Source organism: Fistularia commersonii, chromosome 7 (assembly GCF_037954325.1).
Source record: "Fistularia commersonii isolate RoL2024-O1a breed Wild chromosome 7, RoL_Fcom_v1.0, whole genome shotgun sequence".
Classification (NCBI taxonomy): domain Eukaryota; kingdom Metazoa; phylum Chordata; class Actinopteri; order Syngnathiformes; family Fistulariidae; genus Fistularia; species Fistularia commersonii.
This window is the reverse complement of record NC_141290.1, coordinates 4181131-4198009: the sequence shown is the minus strand read 5'-3', so window position 1 is coordinate 4198009 and position 16879 is coordinate 4181131. Positions and strand designations below refer to the sequence as shown.

Here is a 16879-nt window from a genome sequence, read left to right as displayed (position 1 = left end):
TAAACGAGAAGAAATGGTTGCTAGTCTTAATGTGAATGAGAGGGCGAATAGTTGTATGTTTCTATATGATGCTGGATGAGAGAATGAATGATCTTATGTCTCCATATGACATATGAATGAGTTAACTTAGTGAGTGTTTCTATGTGACGCGTGAATGACTGTGTGTCCGTGTGATTAACCGGAGGCCGGTCCAGGGTGAACCCCGACTCTCGCCCGATAGGCTCCATCGCCCCCGCGGCCCTGACTGCGGGATAAGCGGTGCAGCTAATGAACGACTGAATTAATAATTAATAATGAATTAATCACTTCAATAATTAGAACCACTGCGTGCACGGAGACCGACCTTTCGCGTTCAGTCATCCCCGGGGTGCCTCGCGGCCAATTCCGAATAAATAAATAAACAAATCCGCCAGCGGCGGCAACGACGGCAGCGGCGAGTACAAGAGCTCTGCTATTAAAATCATCACCGTCTCCATTAACGCTGCGTCGTTTCATCCAAGGGCTCTTAACCGGGACACGAATTCCACCGCGGATGTCGGCAAGATTAATTACTCTTTATCGTTCACAATACGCGACCTTTACACACTTCGCAGCCCCTGAGTGTGTTCCATTGGGCGTTTGACATGAATACAGCTGATCACTTCATTATTTATGGAGTGATGTTGGTGTAAAATTTAACCCCCCTTCCACACACACACACACACACACACACACACTTGAAAACACCAACTTATAGCCCTTAAATAGGACCTTTTTGCAGTTCATACAACTGTTCCAGCAATTATTCTGTCCCGTGGTGCATTGGAACAGCATAGGAACCAGGGACCGTGGGCCTCCTGGAACAATTGTAGCTCCTACTCCGAGCTAAGATCTTTTTACGGTTCCGTAGGTGCTCTGCGATTGGTGGACCTCTTAAGCCGCGCCCATCCCCAGACACTTCTTGCGGACTGCGGACGGCCAGTTTTTAAAAACTATTGAGAAATCAACCGATGAAGATTTGCCGGGCTCTTTTGGGATGCTACGGCTTGCAGCCGATACATCAACGTTATGGCTAAAATAAGCGCGGAGTTAGCAACCGGGGGGTTCTTCACACGGCGCAGCAGCGCAGGGAGAAGATAAAAACACTTCAACCCATCTGATAGTCCATGGTTATTATGCTGCTTGTATCCCAGTAAGCGGCCCTACCATACTGCCTGTAGCAATGCCAAACTAAAAGGTTCTGGAGGAGGCTAGTTCCTGTCGGTCTCAACGCTTCTTTCTCATTACAACATCAAGTCAGATATACTGGTTTCTCCTTCTAACCTCCGATCCCTTCCTTCCCCTCCCTAAACCAGCAAGTGCCAAACGCCCACCGTGACTGGGTATGCGCGCTGGGTCTAGTGCCGGGTTCCGCGGCTCTGCTGAGCGGCTGCCGCGGCGGCGTCCTCAAGCTGTGGCACGTCGACACCCTGGCCACCCTCGGCGAGCTCAAGGGACACGACAGCCCCATCAACAGCATCTCCACCAACGCCAGCCACCTCTTCACCGCCTCCGAGTGAGTGCCGTCATCCAGTTCACCTTGTGTTCATAGAGATGTGTCTGACTTGCTGCTGTTGCTTGTCCTCCCAGCGACCGGACGGTGAAGATCTGGCGCGCCCGCGGCGGGCTGGACGGCTCCCTAGAGGCGACCGACAACGCGGACGAGGTGGCGAGCAATTGAGCGCGGCCCCGCCCGCAGGATGGCAGCCGTCCCTTCGCACTTTGACCCTTAACTTATCGAGCCCCGGAACTGACGCCTGAAATGCACTACGCCCCCCCAAGTCCAACCATTCGGTCACGTTTTCACCGGCAGTCGTAAGAAGAAGAAGAAGAAGACTGAGGAGGAGGTGAAGGAGGAGGAGGAGGAGGAGGAGGAGGAGGAGGAGGAGGAGGAGGAGGAGGAGGGCTCGGGTTGGTAGCTGGTCTTCACAACCAGGCCCTCCAGTTCCTCAGTTTTCGAGTATTTGGCCGCACTGGAAGCAGGCTATGGCGTCCCCTGCAGCCCCGTTTTTTTGTTTTGTTTTTTGTCTCCCCTCCTCTCCCCCATCCTCACGCAACAAAAGTGGCTTTATGTGAAAAAGACAAATCACCTCCTCCCCTTTACCTTCCTTCCAGCGCACTCGAGCTAGCCTTCGCGCGACACCCTCCCCACCCCGCTGTGTTGTCATACAGGCGCTGCTACAGAACCACGGGGAAGGGAACCAAGATGGCCGACCCCAAACGGTTGGTGGTGGGGGGCTTTTTCAAGCCATGAGAAGATGATGACAAATATGTGAAGTTGACCTGCTTGAAAGTAGTCACGTTGCCGTGTGAAGGTATTTCTCTTTTTTTAAATAGAGGTCAACAATGTTCAAGTGCTTTTTAAACAAGAAAGACCGAAGCTACCTGTAGCAGATTACTGCACACCCTACGAGAACTGCGAGCCTGGGCTGGTGATTTTGTCCGTTCGTGCTAACTGTTGCTAAACGGTGTGTTGTCAGCTTCTCTGCGCAGCCAACCTACATGTAAAGTCAGAAGGATGCGCTGTAGCTTAGATTGAGTCGATCAAAACTGTCAAGCTAGCTTTACAAATACTCGGTACTTGGCTATGTTTAAGCAGCCACATGGCTAATTTCACACATCATGACCATTAAGCTAGGGCTAAACAGCTTCATTGCTAATATCAAACGACACAACCACTTAGCTAGGTATGCAAAAGCTACACATCTAATATCAGACAACAGAACAACTGAGCAAGGTTTGCACAGCTACAGAGCTAATGTCAGACAACACAACCACCAAGCTAGCTTTTAAATAACTACATGGCTAGTTTCAGTCTATACAACCACTTTGCTAGGTTTAAGCAGCTACACGACTAGCTTTAGACAGGACAACCTTTTAGCAAGGGTTGAACAGCTACATGGATAATATCAGACAACACAACTACTGAGCTAGGTTTCAACTGCCAAATGGCTAATTTCTGATAACACAATCATAAAGCCAGGTTAAAACAGCTACATGGCTAATTTAAGACAAAATAGCCACCAAGCTAGGTTTAAACAACTCCATGGCTAATATCAGACAACACAACCCGTAAGCGAGGTTCAAACAGCTACATGGCTCTTTCAGAACAACACGACTACTTTGCTTGGTTTAAACCCCAGCGTGGCTGACTTTAGACAACACAACCACCAAGCTAGGTTTAAACTGTGACGTGGCTTATGTCGGACAACATAACAACTCAGTTTGATCTAGACAGTGACGTGACAATTTAGCAAAGCATGAAGACACATCTAATGCTAATGGGGAGAAAAGTGAAGCGATTTCGACTGAAATAGCTTGGATTGGCTGGTAGGGTTTTATTCGGCAAAACAACATAACCGCTGACCAAAGTTTTCCGAGTCTGCAGCAACCTGCTACTTTTCACAGCGAATGATTTTATTTTTTAAATTGCTTTGTTTACAAACAGAAGCTCTGCTCTTTCTTCCAGCCGCCAACAATCTGGATATCCTGTTGATGTTTAATGGCCGACAAAAGTGCAGTCTCTCAACCTTTTTTTTTTTGTTTCTCGTGGGGATTGAGTTTGATGTGACCTGGTTCATTGTCCGAGGATGTATCAACCTAAATGTATGTGACAGATAATGCTAATAATACATGTTCACTCTTCACAAGTTGCCCTAAACACCCCACCAACCCCCCCACGCTTACTCAACTGTCCATTAACTGCTGTGCTTCAGTGTCCTGTGTTTCCTGTTCAAGCCCATCAGGGGGCTCGTAATCGTGGGCTCTGACAGAGGTCCGTTTGGTATGTTAGCAATGTACTTTGGATACATATATATACATGTGTATATATGTATATATGTGTGTGTGTGTGTGTGCGTGAGTGTGTATGTAATGGATTGTAATATTTTTTTCCCCATTGAGTGGAGCGGCCTTGAGATTCTGCCTGTGTCGTGAGCCTAACCCAGTTCTGATCCTGATCCTCGGGGGCCTTCCTTGGAGACTTTTGCGGTCTCCAATCTGATCTGTCTGTTGTTCGTTTTGAATGTTCGGATTACCAAACACACAGTTGTAGGCATTCAAATACATATCTAATGTATGTAAACACTGTATTTGACAGCAAAGATGACTGAATGTTTGCGGGAATGCTGCTCTGAAGGGGCTATTTTCTCACGCATGAGCCGGCAGAACCAGAACTGGCCTGAAGACCGAGCTTTTTCGAGCAATCTTACTGTTCTCAATGGAGCCCTTTTATTTTCCTCCGGTAAGGTGAGCAGTTATATTTATTGGCTTACGACTAGATTTCTTTTTTTTTTTTTTTTTTTTTTTTTTTTTGTGGTTGTCGCCGTCGTCCATTGTTTTGTTTGTTATGCTGTCCTTGTTCCACATATCCCGGGCGTTTCCCTCTGGACTTCTAGGACTCTGTAGCGATTCTAATGTCAGATGCCTGGAGAGAATAAATGCCATCTGTCAAAAACAAGCCGCTCGCTGTGGTTTCCTCTGCTCTGATATTTAAATACACACACACACACACACACACACACACACAGACACACACAGATTTCCCTCTGACCAGTGCAGAGGACAGAGTGACACCTATCAGTGATTTTGACATCACTTCGCACAGGGGTGATTCACCCCAGTCTGATTTGTTTCATTCCCAAATCCATTTTCGGGCCTGGTTGGGACATCTAGCGATGCGTTTGTCACTCAAGGCGGCATTCCCATCGCGGATCTTGATGGCCAGCGTTGATTTGACACCTCAGCCTGATAACATTTTATCTGGATGAGGCACGTACTCATCTTCTGTGTTTATACTTTAAAACTGCGTGCAGGGATGAATAATTAGGTGTTTGGCTTCCAGCAGCAAACAGGAAGTGACTGTGAAGGAACAGGAGGCAGTTGTGAGCAAAATAATACTCCTCTCATTGTTCTGGCATCAATTTCTGCAGCAGTCGCAGCGGCGGCACCAGATCTGCGACCGTTGTGTCGCTCAAATGTGTTAATTGTGACATTTTAAATCGCATAGAGTTCATATTGAAAAGGAATATCAGATCTTTGATGAGACACGGACAGAAATCGTGTGCATGTTACATTTTTTTGGGTGTGTTTATATATGAATGATCCTCCTGCTGTGAAAAACGGTGAAATTTCAAAGCAAAATAATTCTGGGTGTCTTAAGACAGTTTATAAAACTATAAGCTTCGACACAGTAAGTTGAGTTCGTGCGTAGTACATGTATATTAAAATATGTTTCTGTGTCGATCATATCGGACCCCGATCCTTTAAGATTTGCATACATTGTAATATCTGTGTGTGTGTTGATCTGTGGATATTACTTGCAGTGTTTTCATCCACAAACATTTTTTTCTTATTATTTTTGTGATTGTAGTGTTACAAGATAAAACAGCGTCTTTGTTTACATTGACAGCGATCCCTTTCTCATTTTTCCTCAAAGACCTGATCCTTACGAAGTCTTTGCATCGCACGTGTGGGAGGAACGCTTCACAATAATTATTTAGCTGTCAATCCAAGATACAAACCGGCATTTACTCTGAATTCTTGCTTATTTTTGACTTGGCTTCAGTCTCTGAGTTGCTATTTCGGCCCCCCACATCACTGTTGCTTTCAAGGTAAATTAATTTCTCTTTTGCAGGGGGAAATGAGACTGGGACTTGGAGGTGTTTCTAGATGTCTGTAGCGAAAGCGTATCGTCATTATAGTGTAGGGATTAGGCCGAGAGGGTAATTAGAAAAATACAAAACAAACAGTCCCAATTCACCAGCAGGTAAAGTCTTCCCTCCATCTCGTCAAAGGGAATCTTTTTTTTTTTTTTTTGACATGAGTATCAATCGATTCCCTCATAATTCATGTTCCTGGCGGTCGATAGCCCCTAACCAGGAGGCAAACTGGCATTTTTCACCAACATTGCAATTAAATTTTTCGGTGACATGTGACCCTTGAACTGCATCTCTTTTCTTGTGTGGAGCCACATGGCTGGAAGCAATCCTACCATTATTGATATCATTGTTTTTTTCACACCCCCTCTTTCTCTCTCTATATAAAACTATTTGTGTTGGAGGAAAAATACGAAATGAACTTTGGCAGGTGAATTAAAGTAGAGCTTAGGTGAAGGTTGTTAGTTTGAACAGCTCCAAGAAGCTGCAAAAACACCGGAAGTGAGAGGCAAAAAAAAGTTTTGTCAAACAGCCAATCAAATCGCCTAGAGCGGGTCAGGTGACCTTGTCATGCCGTGCGCTGAAATTGCGCTTCAATTGTAGAGAATAAAGTTCCTAATAACAATAACCGACAAAAATCAAGGAAACTAAAACAACATTAATCTCCTGGAGGATTTAAACTACTAAATAATTCATCGAAGGTCAGTAATGCCAAGTTTGTTTGTTTTTCTTGTTTATAAGTGTGGAATTATTTCAACATATAAATGCGAACGAGGCGATATTGCCAAATAAAGCAGTAGCATAAAAGGTAGCATTTTAATTCTGATATTAGTGAATATTATTTCGATGAATTTAGGTCATCGCTCCTCCACCATAACTAAGAAAATATTGTAACACCTGGGAAAATACTTCTTCCTTATATTAGCCGAATAATTGTTTTCATTTGACTTATTATTCTTAAAAAATAAACTAGCTAACTGGAGTGTAGCTCGGTTACCCTCCAGGTGTTTTGCATTACACTGATTGTTTGTCTTAGTTTTGCGGGAAAGTCAAGTTATAAACATGCTTATAAACATTTCACGTGACTCAAATTTTATTTTATTTTATTTGACATGTTCATCATCCTTTTATTTTTACTCCCGTGAATGAGTTTTTGCCATCTACGGTCACGATCTGACGTCTATCATTGGGTTTAACCCTTTAATGCCCTCACGGAGGGCAGACAAGTGTGTTTGTTTTGCAAAGATTATGTCACTAAATAAGATTATTTTGAGTCTAATGTGTTCCCTTCGTTATTTCAATGTCCTTTACATGTAATCCACGCACTAGAATATAGTGTTTGGCACCGGGAGGCTGTTTCCACATTCATGCTAAAGGCAATGCCTGGAAATGTGTCACTTAATTTCGAGTGTGAGAGAAAGTGCTTTCTTCTTATTTATTTTTTTTGTAAAAGAAATAATGGCCCAGTGTACTGACTATTCAAGTGTAATGTGACGACTTAAGGGCTTCCAGTAAGTGCACAGTCGACATTTGATGTGATTTAAATCATTTAAACAATTTAGTTAGAGTTTTTGTGGGGGACAAAATGATATCAAGTACATGTGATTATTCAAAGCATGTAATTTTCATTCAACTTAAAACCTATCCCGAGGGAATCTGTAGAACCCCCGGCTGTCGGGATCTTTAATAATTCATTTTTTTATTGTTTTTAATTAGCATACGCTTTGCCTGGAATCATTGCCTAATGAACTTCTTGTCGTAAATCTGCAGGAGTGTCTGGCAGACGGCTCCAAACACCGGCCACCTGATGGGAATATTACAGGTTTGTGTGTCTGTGTGAATATCACAGCGAAAACTCTGCGGTTCTTACACTTCTGTCTGCACACGCCAACTTTGCATTGCAAATGTAGTCTTCATCTTCACCTATAGTTCCTGTAACAAAGTTGCCTCCTTATGCTTTAGTGATCATCATTTCTTTTCATCTCAACTGTTCTTTTTGTTGTTTTTTTTTTTTCCACTCATGTGTTGTTCAATGGTCAATCACCCCCCCACCCCCACCTCCCCTTTTTTTCTTTCAAGTATGCCCATTAATCCTCATTTTAAAAACAGCACAAGCAGCTCTTTCAGAAGGTGCAGATATGTGCAGAATCTGCAGGGCGTCCGCTGATAGTTGAGAAACATCTGTGCCCTTCAGAGAGACATTTTCACCTACTTCAGCACAAACTGGATGTGACGGACTCCTTTACGGGGATCGATGTGAAACCGTGCCGGGTGTGTTCCGGTTACACTGATAGTTCACCGATATAAACCACTGATACTTCATTTCCTGAGTCGGAATAATATATATCTTATAGTGTTGTGTAGCATTATCGATTACCCCCCCAACCCGTGTAGTAGACGCACTGAAAATCGAAAGTAAAACGTGCAAAGCTGACACGCAGAGGTCTGAGGCTCGACCTCGCGTTGCGTAGCTTTCGTCAAGCAGATGAGGAGGATGCAGATTCGTGTGCTTTATTTTTTCTCCCACTTCCAGGGTTCTTTCCTGCTAATTATCGGGTTGTTCTGTGTGAATTCCGTGGGGTGATTTCATGCGATATTTCAAAGTGATTTCCAGCTACTTTTAAGATGCATTCTAGCTTGGATTAGTTGCTTTAGTGTTTTTCTTGTTCATCATTCTAGCTCTTTAAGCTACTTTTAAGACCATTTTATCCCCATGTCTTGCAAGTTTTCAAGTGATTATCTGCAATGTCTCGATTTCTCGCTGTTGTTAATGCACATTTCTGCTAATTTAATAGCTGAGCGATATATATGCATATATCAAATAGCTGTTACATATGTTGCACTAGCTAGTGGGCAAAAATTGACAAGTTTCGGTGGACTATTAAAAGGTTATTTCAAGCTATTTCATTTAGTGTTGACATCTAAAGTGTGCAGCCACCAGAGGATGCAATGCTTCCTAATTGGAGCCTGACTGGATTAATCTCACCTCAGTGGCTCAATGTGGGTGCTGGAGCAGCACGAAAGTATCAAGACAAACATACAGTAAGTTCCGCGCAAATTTGAAGAAAACTTTCTCGAGCTGTTACATACGAGGTGAGATAGTTCACCTATGAGTCAGTGAAATATTTAGCTATCCTTGCTGTGGTTATTGTTTTGTTTAAGCAGCTAAGGGCTGTAGATTTCTAAAGGATTTTTAAAGGCGAGATTTTTAAAGGTAATTCGTTTTGGATTTGTTGCTCAATCATAATGATTGACCGCAGGGAAGCGATGATTATCAATTAAAATAATGCTAATTCGAAGCAGTGACATGCCTCCTTTTATTTTGAAACCCTTTTCAGCTAATTGGACTATTTTCACCGCATGAGATGTTTCAAAATAATACAGTTCTCGAATGAATACTTTGGTCGTTTTGGTGATTTGACATAAACGTTGGAACTCATTGATTCGACGCGTCCGATCCAATTCAAAACGTATCCTCGTGCCTTTGTCGCACTGGCAAACAGTCTAATATTGAACCGCGATGAAACCGGTGACAGTTTTGCACTGGATTTACGAGGATGAAGTGCGATTTATCTTCCGTTTACCTGATGTTGTGCAGCTCGGTGGGTTAAGCCGTGGTTCCAGCTGCCTGTCAGACAGAGCCGAAGAGGTTAATAGATGGAGGAAGGTGTGCGTGTGTGTGTCCATCACAGCAGGGCGTCTGGTCTCTCTGGCAAATTAAGGGAAAAGGGAGATGGAGGAGACAGTAATTAGAAACAGACCGAGCAGATTCACACTCTGATAATTTGAAATCTATTTGTGGCACAGAGGCATGGATATAATACAACTCTTGAGCCCAGAAACACTGGCAGCTTAAAGGGGCTTAAACTTTAATTCAATTTTTTTTTTCCCAGTTTTTTTTTTATTGTAGTTTGATTTGATTGAACACCAAATTTCCAGATGCAGGATGGAATATTCATCTGCAAACGACAAAAATTCCAAAATTTATTTGTAATTTTTCCATGAACACCGGAGGGAGAATTATGCGACGGACAAAATTATTCCAGCCCGACCCGATTAAGAATACATCTCTCAATTTGGATTTGAATAATTTATTCATGCTATAATGATTATGGCGTGGCGGTGTATGGGCCGCAGCTGCTGCGACTGTTTTCTCAACGTTCTCCCTGCTCCTGCCTGAGTTCTCTCCTGGTTCGCCCTTTTCCTCCCCAAAATCCCAAAAAGCCGTCTGCAGGTTCACTGAAAACTAAATTATCTGTAGGTTTTGAACGACAGAGCGATCGACCGGACGTCTTTCCGTGTAACCCTGTGATTGGCAGGTGAGCGGTCGACGTGAACTTGCGGCACCCTGCTTTCAGGAAAAGAGGTACAGATAGTAAATGAAAAATAGAAAAATAAAATGTTCATCTCATTTTTCAAAGGTCGGCTTCCATAATGGCGAACACAAAGCGCACCAGAAATTATGGCAAGATTGAGATTGAGTTTGTCATATTTGGTGAATATGATTCATACCGCTTTTCAAATGCTGCGATTGACGGTTTTTGTAAAGGAAACTAATGTCGAGCTTCAAACAGCAGTATTTTAAAAATAAAAACTAGAGTAGGAAGTAAAATATAAGTGCCCCGTGGTAATATCCACATGTAGTGCAATGACTTAAAAATGGAAGTACATTTCCTGATTACATTTACTTACCATAGATTTGCACTGAAAACAGCATTTAATCATAGTTTTTATTATTTTATTGTTTCATTCAAATCTGTATTTTGTAGACATCTCTGTCTGGTGTCCTTGTGTGTCCAGTAAGGCGCCTAAAATAAAATTTATTATCATTATTAATAGTATTACTTTTAGACTATAGAAAAAGGTTGCTGTGGCGCCCTCTTGTGGCAGAAATTGGAATTACAGCAACACAGACATGAACGCTTCTACTTTCATAATAAAACCATAGTACAGGGGTCCCCAAACTTTTTCCTGCGAGGGCTAAATAACTTTTCCCTGGCCGGGCCAGTTTGTAACAAAGAGTGTGACGATCGCAGAGGTGTCTAAACGTAAACATTTATTGTTTTCCAGAAAGCCACACATAACCAAAAATGAAGGGATCTTGACAGGAAAAATAAAATCTGAAACTAAATAATAACATCATGAATGAAGTCAATAACACTATTTATGGAATAAATAATAACCAAATGACCCTTTTCAAGTTTTTCACAGAAAAAAAGAGCAGATAAGTCACAGACTGCAGAAGGGCGGAGGAGAACGTTACGTTCTACACATGTACAAATCACGATAAAGTGGCCAGAATGGGGGAAAAAAAAAATCACAATGCATTTCTGTTATTGTTCAGGGGCCGGGCAAAATGTGGAAGCGTCCGTGTCCGGCCCCCGGGCCGTAGTTTGGGGACCGCTGCCATAGTAGGTGAAGCTGCAGGTCTTATTAGACAGAAATCTCATCTCGGCAAATTATTGCCCAACTTAGGGGGTCCAAGACATGAATGTTTCTGAAATTCCCTGTTGGCTGTCGGTAAAGGATTAGCATGCATTCAGTTCACCAACTTTTTCCCAGAACATTTGAATTAATATTCCACAAATCACTGGCTGACATTTATTAGTGGGATTTCTCTCTCTCTCTCTCTCTCATCTGGGCCCCAAGACACCAGACCTGATTTTGTGAATCAATCTCCAAACACTATAATTTAAAAAATGACCCTGGAGTAAACGCCAGAGATGATGAAACTCTTCCTCGCTGACATGTGATTAAAACAATTAAAAAAAAAAAAAAAAAAAAACATTTTGAAATAATGAAGCCACGTCGTCAGGAAACCGTGCCGGCGGATTTGACAAAGCCCTTTTTTAAAATCGCAGCCCCTCCCGTTCTCTCATTAGAACCGATCAAACTGACCACTTCATCCCGAGCGCTCCCTCAGCTGCAGTACAAAGCTGGTATTGCTGAGGAGGACCCAGACAAATTAGAGCCATTATATCACTCCCACTAGAACAGGAACACACTGAAAGATGTCCGCAGTCGCCTCCATGCCGGCAGCCCTGGGAAGCTTTAATTGGACGCAGTGGTGCTTTGAGTGGATCGCTAACATCAGCATCCTAATACACTCCTGCTAATATCTGATATTAAGCAGGTGTTTAACCTACTCGTTCCGAGGAGACGTACAAAAACAACCTCCTCACTACTACTACGTATTCTGGAAATCCTTGCTATTTACATACAGTTATTATCTATTCAGCTACACACACACACACATACACACACAGTATAGGTGAGGCTAATGAGGAAATTATTCGTTTTGCTGATGTGGAGAACGTTAAGTAGGTATCACATCTTGTTGAGGGTTGGGAGTGGCAGTGTTATTTTTGCCGAATATCTCATCAGTGTAAAGAGACATTATATATATATATATATATATATATATATAAATTCTGAGAAAAAAGTATAGGGTAAAAAATCTTGAAGCTTATATATATACACATATATAGTTATATACATATGTGTGTGTTTATATATGTATATATATGTATGTGTACAAGAAAAAGTATAAGATATAAAATAGAAAATATTGAAGCCTCTATATATGTTTGTGTGTGGATGTGTGTGTATGTACATTCCGGTAGTGCGTATGTATATATATTCCGGAATGTATATACTGGGAATTACGGTACATACGGTATATATATATATATATATATATATATATATATATATATATATATATACACACACACACTCACACATATACCGTTATTTCCGGACTATTGAGCGTAACTTAATATAAGCTGCACCAGCTAGTCCATGACTATCTTGGGCTTCCTCCTGCGCACTAAAACAGTCAAAGTCGTCTACTTAAGTGTCGGAGTTGAACGGACTTAGAACTTCCCGGTCATTTCATCAGACCGATGTGACGAGGACAAACGTTTTAGGGGCGTGAAGCTCGTCAGTCCCCCCCCCCCCAAAAAAAAATCCATATATTAGCTGCATCATTGTTTAAATGAAAAATTTTGCGGCTTAATGTCTGCAATTTACGGTATATATGTGTGTGTGTGTGTGTATGTTTATTTGTTATATTTATTCTATTTTTTTTTTCCTTGTCTCGGTTTCAGGAAAAATCATCGTAGCATGTCGGCGCTTCAAGAATATGGGTATTTTTGATTATCCAGTAAAATAGCCTCTAGCTTTTTGATGGGTATTGGCAGCAAGCCTCCGCTGAGGCACATTCACATGGGCTACTCCGTCGAGAGCTTAAGTATCTGGCATGTTGAATTTGGCTTTTGACAGTGACAGGCGTAAGTCACTCCATCTAGGGCTAAATTTTTCCCTTTGTGTGATGATACTTGTCACATTTCGGTCGCGATGGAATGCAACGGAAAAAGAAAAATCAGGCCATCCTCGCAGATCAAGTATCCCGTGTATGTAAACTGCAGATCTGTTAAGTATTTTTAGTCAGCTTGACTAAAACTGCGATCTTGCCGCTCTACAGAATTTAATTCACCATCTAATTCACCTCTTACCGTTCGCCTCGCCCTTCAGTTTGTTTTTTTTTTTTCATCGAGTACCTACTATTGAAACATCCTTCATTTTGTGCCCAAAAGTGCGCGGCAGCCTGCGGCCTTCCAGATACAAGGGGCAGCGCTTTGGTTTAACTTCACTGATAGGACGTGTAATGTCTTATCATCTCAAACACCTCGCGTGTTAAGATTTTCTTGCAGTACAGCGGGGATTATTTACAAAACTTTGTTTACCTGCCAGAGGTCTAAACCCACCAGCGGGTTCCTTTTGAAACCGGGGTGAAACGGCAAGCTCCTTTCATTTTCGAATTAATCCCCAATTACAGTTGAAGTCATTGTTGCCAGATACAAAAAAAGCAAACCATCACACCAAAGACTTTATGTTATTTGTGCGCGGAGGAAAATAATTGCATGAGTCTAAAACCCAGGAAAACAAATTGAGTTCGGCGTCGTTTCGGGAAAGGAAATCTATTTCGCCAGAGGCCTTTTTTTTTTTTTTTTTCTTTTTTTGACGCGTCCGGATTCAAAACGCCTTAATGGTTCCAGACAAGGAACAGCTTCGGCGAAGGAGCGAGGTTCCTCCTCCCGCTGCTCAAACTGCGCTCGCTATCAGCCAGCTTTTTGTTTGATTTGACGCCCGCCCAGGGGAGAGGTCGTCGGGTTTAATTCATGACTTTGCAACCCAAAGGGACGGGGCGGAGGCGTTCCCAAACTCACTTTAAAATCTGTGTTCCGATGGGGTTTCGTTCAGACTCACGTACAGCCAACGTTCGGGTAAAATAAAGAGACTCCCTGTTAAGATTCTAATTAAAAATGACACAATAACACCGCAAGTTCTCTTGGTTTCTCAGGTTATTGTCCGGCCGTTACAAAAGTTGCTCAACTAGAACGAAAGTTTGTGCGGTTTAGTGTCAGCGGTTAATTATTTTGTTTCTATATCCATCGCTTCGACACGTTCCAAGTGTGTTTTATTGTGATACCTCGCCGCCGTCATTGTGCTCGGGACGAACAACGTTGTGTTTTCTTTTTTCCACTCGACCGTCTGTTTGAAACGAATCTGCTTCGGCCTCCTAAAACTGACATTTTCAGCCGTTCTCGTCAGTCATTACCTCGGAATCCTAGAAAACTCATCTGCGTAGAACAACCGTCACACGTGTGAAGCCGCGAGTTTTCACGCCCGGTCGGGATTTTTTGACTTTCTCAAGCGCGTTCCCGACGCAATCGGCGGATCAGTCATTATTTGGAAACGCGAGACGCCCTCTTTGCGCTCTTTTGTCTGCTTTAGCAGAAACGAGAGCGACGCAGCCACGGCTTTTCTTTCTTTCCGCTGTTTCTGTCTTCGAGGACGACGGAAGTCGAGGTTTTTTTTTTGTTTGTCTCCTACACGTGACTCTGAGATTTGCGCTTTGAGATTCAAATGTCCATCAAGCAGCTTATTTTAGTTTGTATCAGAGGAGAGGTCGAACTATTCGTACGATATTCAAAGTAAATGGATAAAAAAAAAGAAACACTGAAAATAGTCCTTACTGCACATATCTGAAGTTATATTAGTGCAAACGAATCAGTTTGGACAAAAAAATGCATTTCTGGTCTCATTGATTGGCGCTTGAAAGCAGTTGGTCAATGCGCCGAATGAAAAACAGTTTTCAAGCAAAAAGCTGAGAAAGGAGCTGTTTGAGTTTAATCAATCTTTTGCAACCTTCAACTTTTTACCGCATCTTTATTTATTCAATTTCAAAACACCGAGCTGGAGCGTCCAGAAGAGAAGATCCCGTCTAGCGCAGGGTCGGGGAGACTCCGGACACGCAGTCAGAAACGCCGAAAAAAGTGAGAGGAAAAAGCGAAATGGCTCAGAGAAACCAAAAAATCCTCTGTTTTTTCTGCAAGGCGAGTGAGTGACACCGACGTTTTTGATTTCCTCGATGTTAGCTTGTCATAGCACAGCTACGTCCTCAGGTGAGGCGGCTCACCTGTTTGCCTGACGCCGCCAAATCGCCGCATAATCACGAGTTTTATAATCGAGCGCCGCGGGTGTTTTCGGCCTCGTTTCACATCGGCACAGATTACGTTTGATAAAAGCGCGGCCCACGTCGAATCACAATTTCTCCTTGACTCACAGCCCTCCAAGTTAAGCAGCGACTTTTATTACTTTTTAGTTACTCTGCAAGCGCTTGTAATTGCATTTTTCTCCCACACATGGAAGCTTCAGGGAGCAATTTTTCCATGGAGGGAAAGAAAGTCAGCCTATTTATCCTTATTAAGATTTAAAAGTGGACGCGCTGGCGTAAAAGCTGTTCCCTCCTCCAAAAAAAAAAAAAAATCATTGTCAAATTACCACAGAGAAAGAATGAAATTATGACCCGACAAAGCATCCGCTGACCCCCTCGGATCTGAATAAATTAACAAAATTGGTCGATTTTCGACATTTTCCCTCGAAGAAAGGAGCCGAATAAAGTTTTAGAAATAGGGAGTTCAAATTGCACGGCGCACAGCTCTCGGCCAGAAGTACCAGCTGTGATTATTGATCGACACTCTTTCCAAGCGCCCGCAGCTACTGTTCGGTGAGTTACTCCCAAAATGACTTTCTCATTGTCGAATTTCAGCTTTTAAAACCACCGGTGGCTCGGTCCCCGTCCTGGCGTGGCCTTCAAAATAACACCCACGCCAAAAACCGAAGGGCGACTTCCGAAAAACACACAGGACACGCAGGATAGCTTCATCCGTAGCTTAGCTTAGAGGACCTCTCGAAAGCTCGTCTCGAAATCGTTGATAAGACGAGATTTGGAACGAAATCAAAAACCCGCAAAAACCGGAGCCGGATAATCCGAAACGTTCGATCAGAGGACGGATGTTTGACCAGCACGCTGGCAGAAGTTCATCTCACACAGCTCGGCCAGTCAGAACACACACCTGTCCGCAAACCAGTCGATAGCCGCTGCTACCGTGCTGTTTGGTACTCTTCCACGGATGAACGCGACGCCAGTAAACCGGGGTTGGATTAGCCAGAAGTGGATTTTCCAAACATTCTGTGCAAAGCCAATTGTTTTTCCAAGACCATCCCGTAAGAGGCGCGTCGACTTCACCGTAAAAACACTTGAAACTTCGCTTACGTTTCCCTCGTCTTTGTCGTCCTTCTGTTTGTTAGCCGGCGCTCGGACTCTCCTGCTCGCCGGGTAAAACAAAACGTCTAATTTCCCGATTCATTCATTTATTTTGGACCAATGAAGCTGCAGAGAGCAGCGTCACGCCTCAAAGATTAGCATCTTTTATATCTCCGGAAGTGTTGTTATTAGCGTTGGCAGGAGAATGACGCTAAGCTAACGTGCTTTGTTTAGCGCAGCCATACAACTAAAGCCAGATAGGAGTTGCAGAATCTTGCAAGACATACTTACGTGTCCTTTTTGTTTGGCGCCTGTTTTGCAAAGATGCTTTTCTGTTTTTTATTCGGCCCGTGTCAGATACGGAACAGTGGCGAGTTTTTTACAGCGAGAACAGCGGGGTGTCCGAGCTCGGAAGCCCTTTTAGCATCCGATCCGAGCTACCCGAGCGTTTGCCTTGGTCTTTTCGGCTCGTCCGAGTAAAGACGGGATCATTTGACATTTGCCGCGACCCCGGGTGAGGGTCGTTTCACCTCAAAACAAGTCGCCCTCGCGCCTTTTAAAGCATTTATCGTCTCAAATCAAAGCGCCG

General features: G+C 43.1%; 1 protein-coding gene and 1 long non-coding RNA gene across 8 annotated transcripts in view; one reads left to right on the top strand and one right to left on the bottom strand.

Moving 5' to 3' along the window:
* The window catches only part of kif21a (kinesin family member 21A), a 51241-nt gene extending 46764 nt beyond the window's left edge, over nucleotides 1-4477 (top strand). For all 7 annotated transcript variants that reach the window (XM_086149240.1, XM_086149236.1, XM_086149239.1 and 4 more), the window contains 2 exons: nucleotides 1335-1534; nucleotides 1609-4477. In XM_086149240.1, the coding sequence (XP_086005366.1) occupies nucleotides 1335-1534; nucleotides 1609-1699 (291 nt within the window). In that variant the 3' untranslated portion in view covers nucleotides 1700-4477. The remainder of the gene's footprint in view (nucleotides 1-1334; nucleotides 1535-1608) is intronic.
* On the bottom strand, nucleotides 4300-9555 carry LOC147232408 (uncharacterized). Its single transcript, XR_015106353.1, has 2 exons — nucleotides 9260-9555; nucleotides 4300-4444 (listed from the first exon to the last, which is right to left on the bottom strand). It is a non-coding gene; the product is annotated as an uncharacterized LOC147232408 (long non-coding RNA).
* Nucleotides 9556-16879: the final 7324 nt, after the last annotated feature.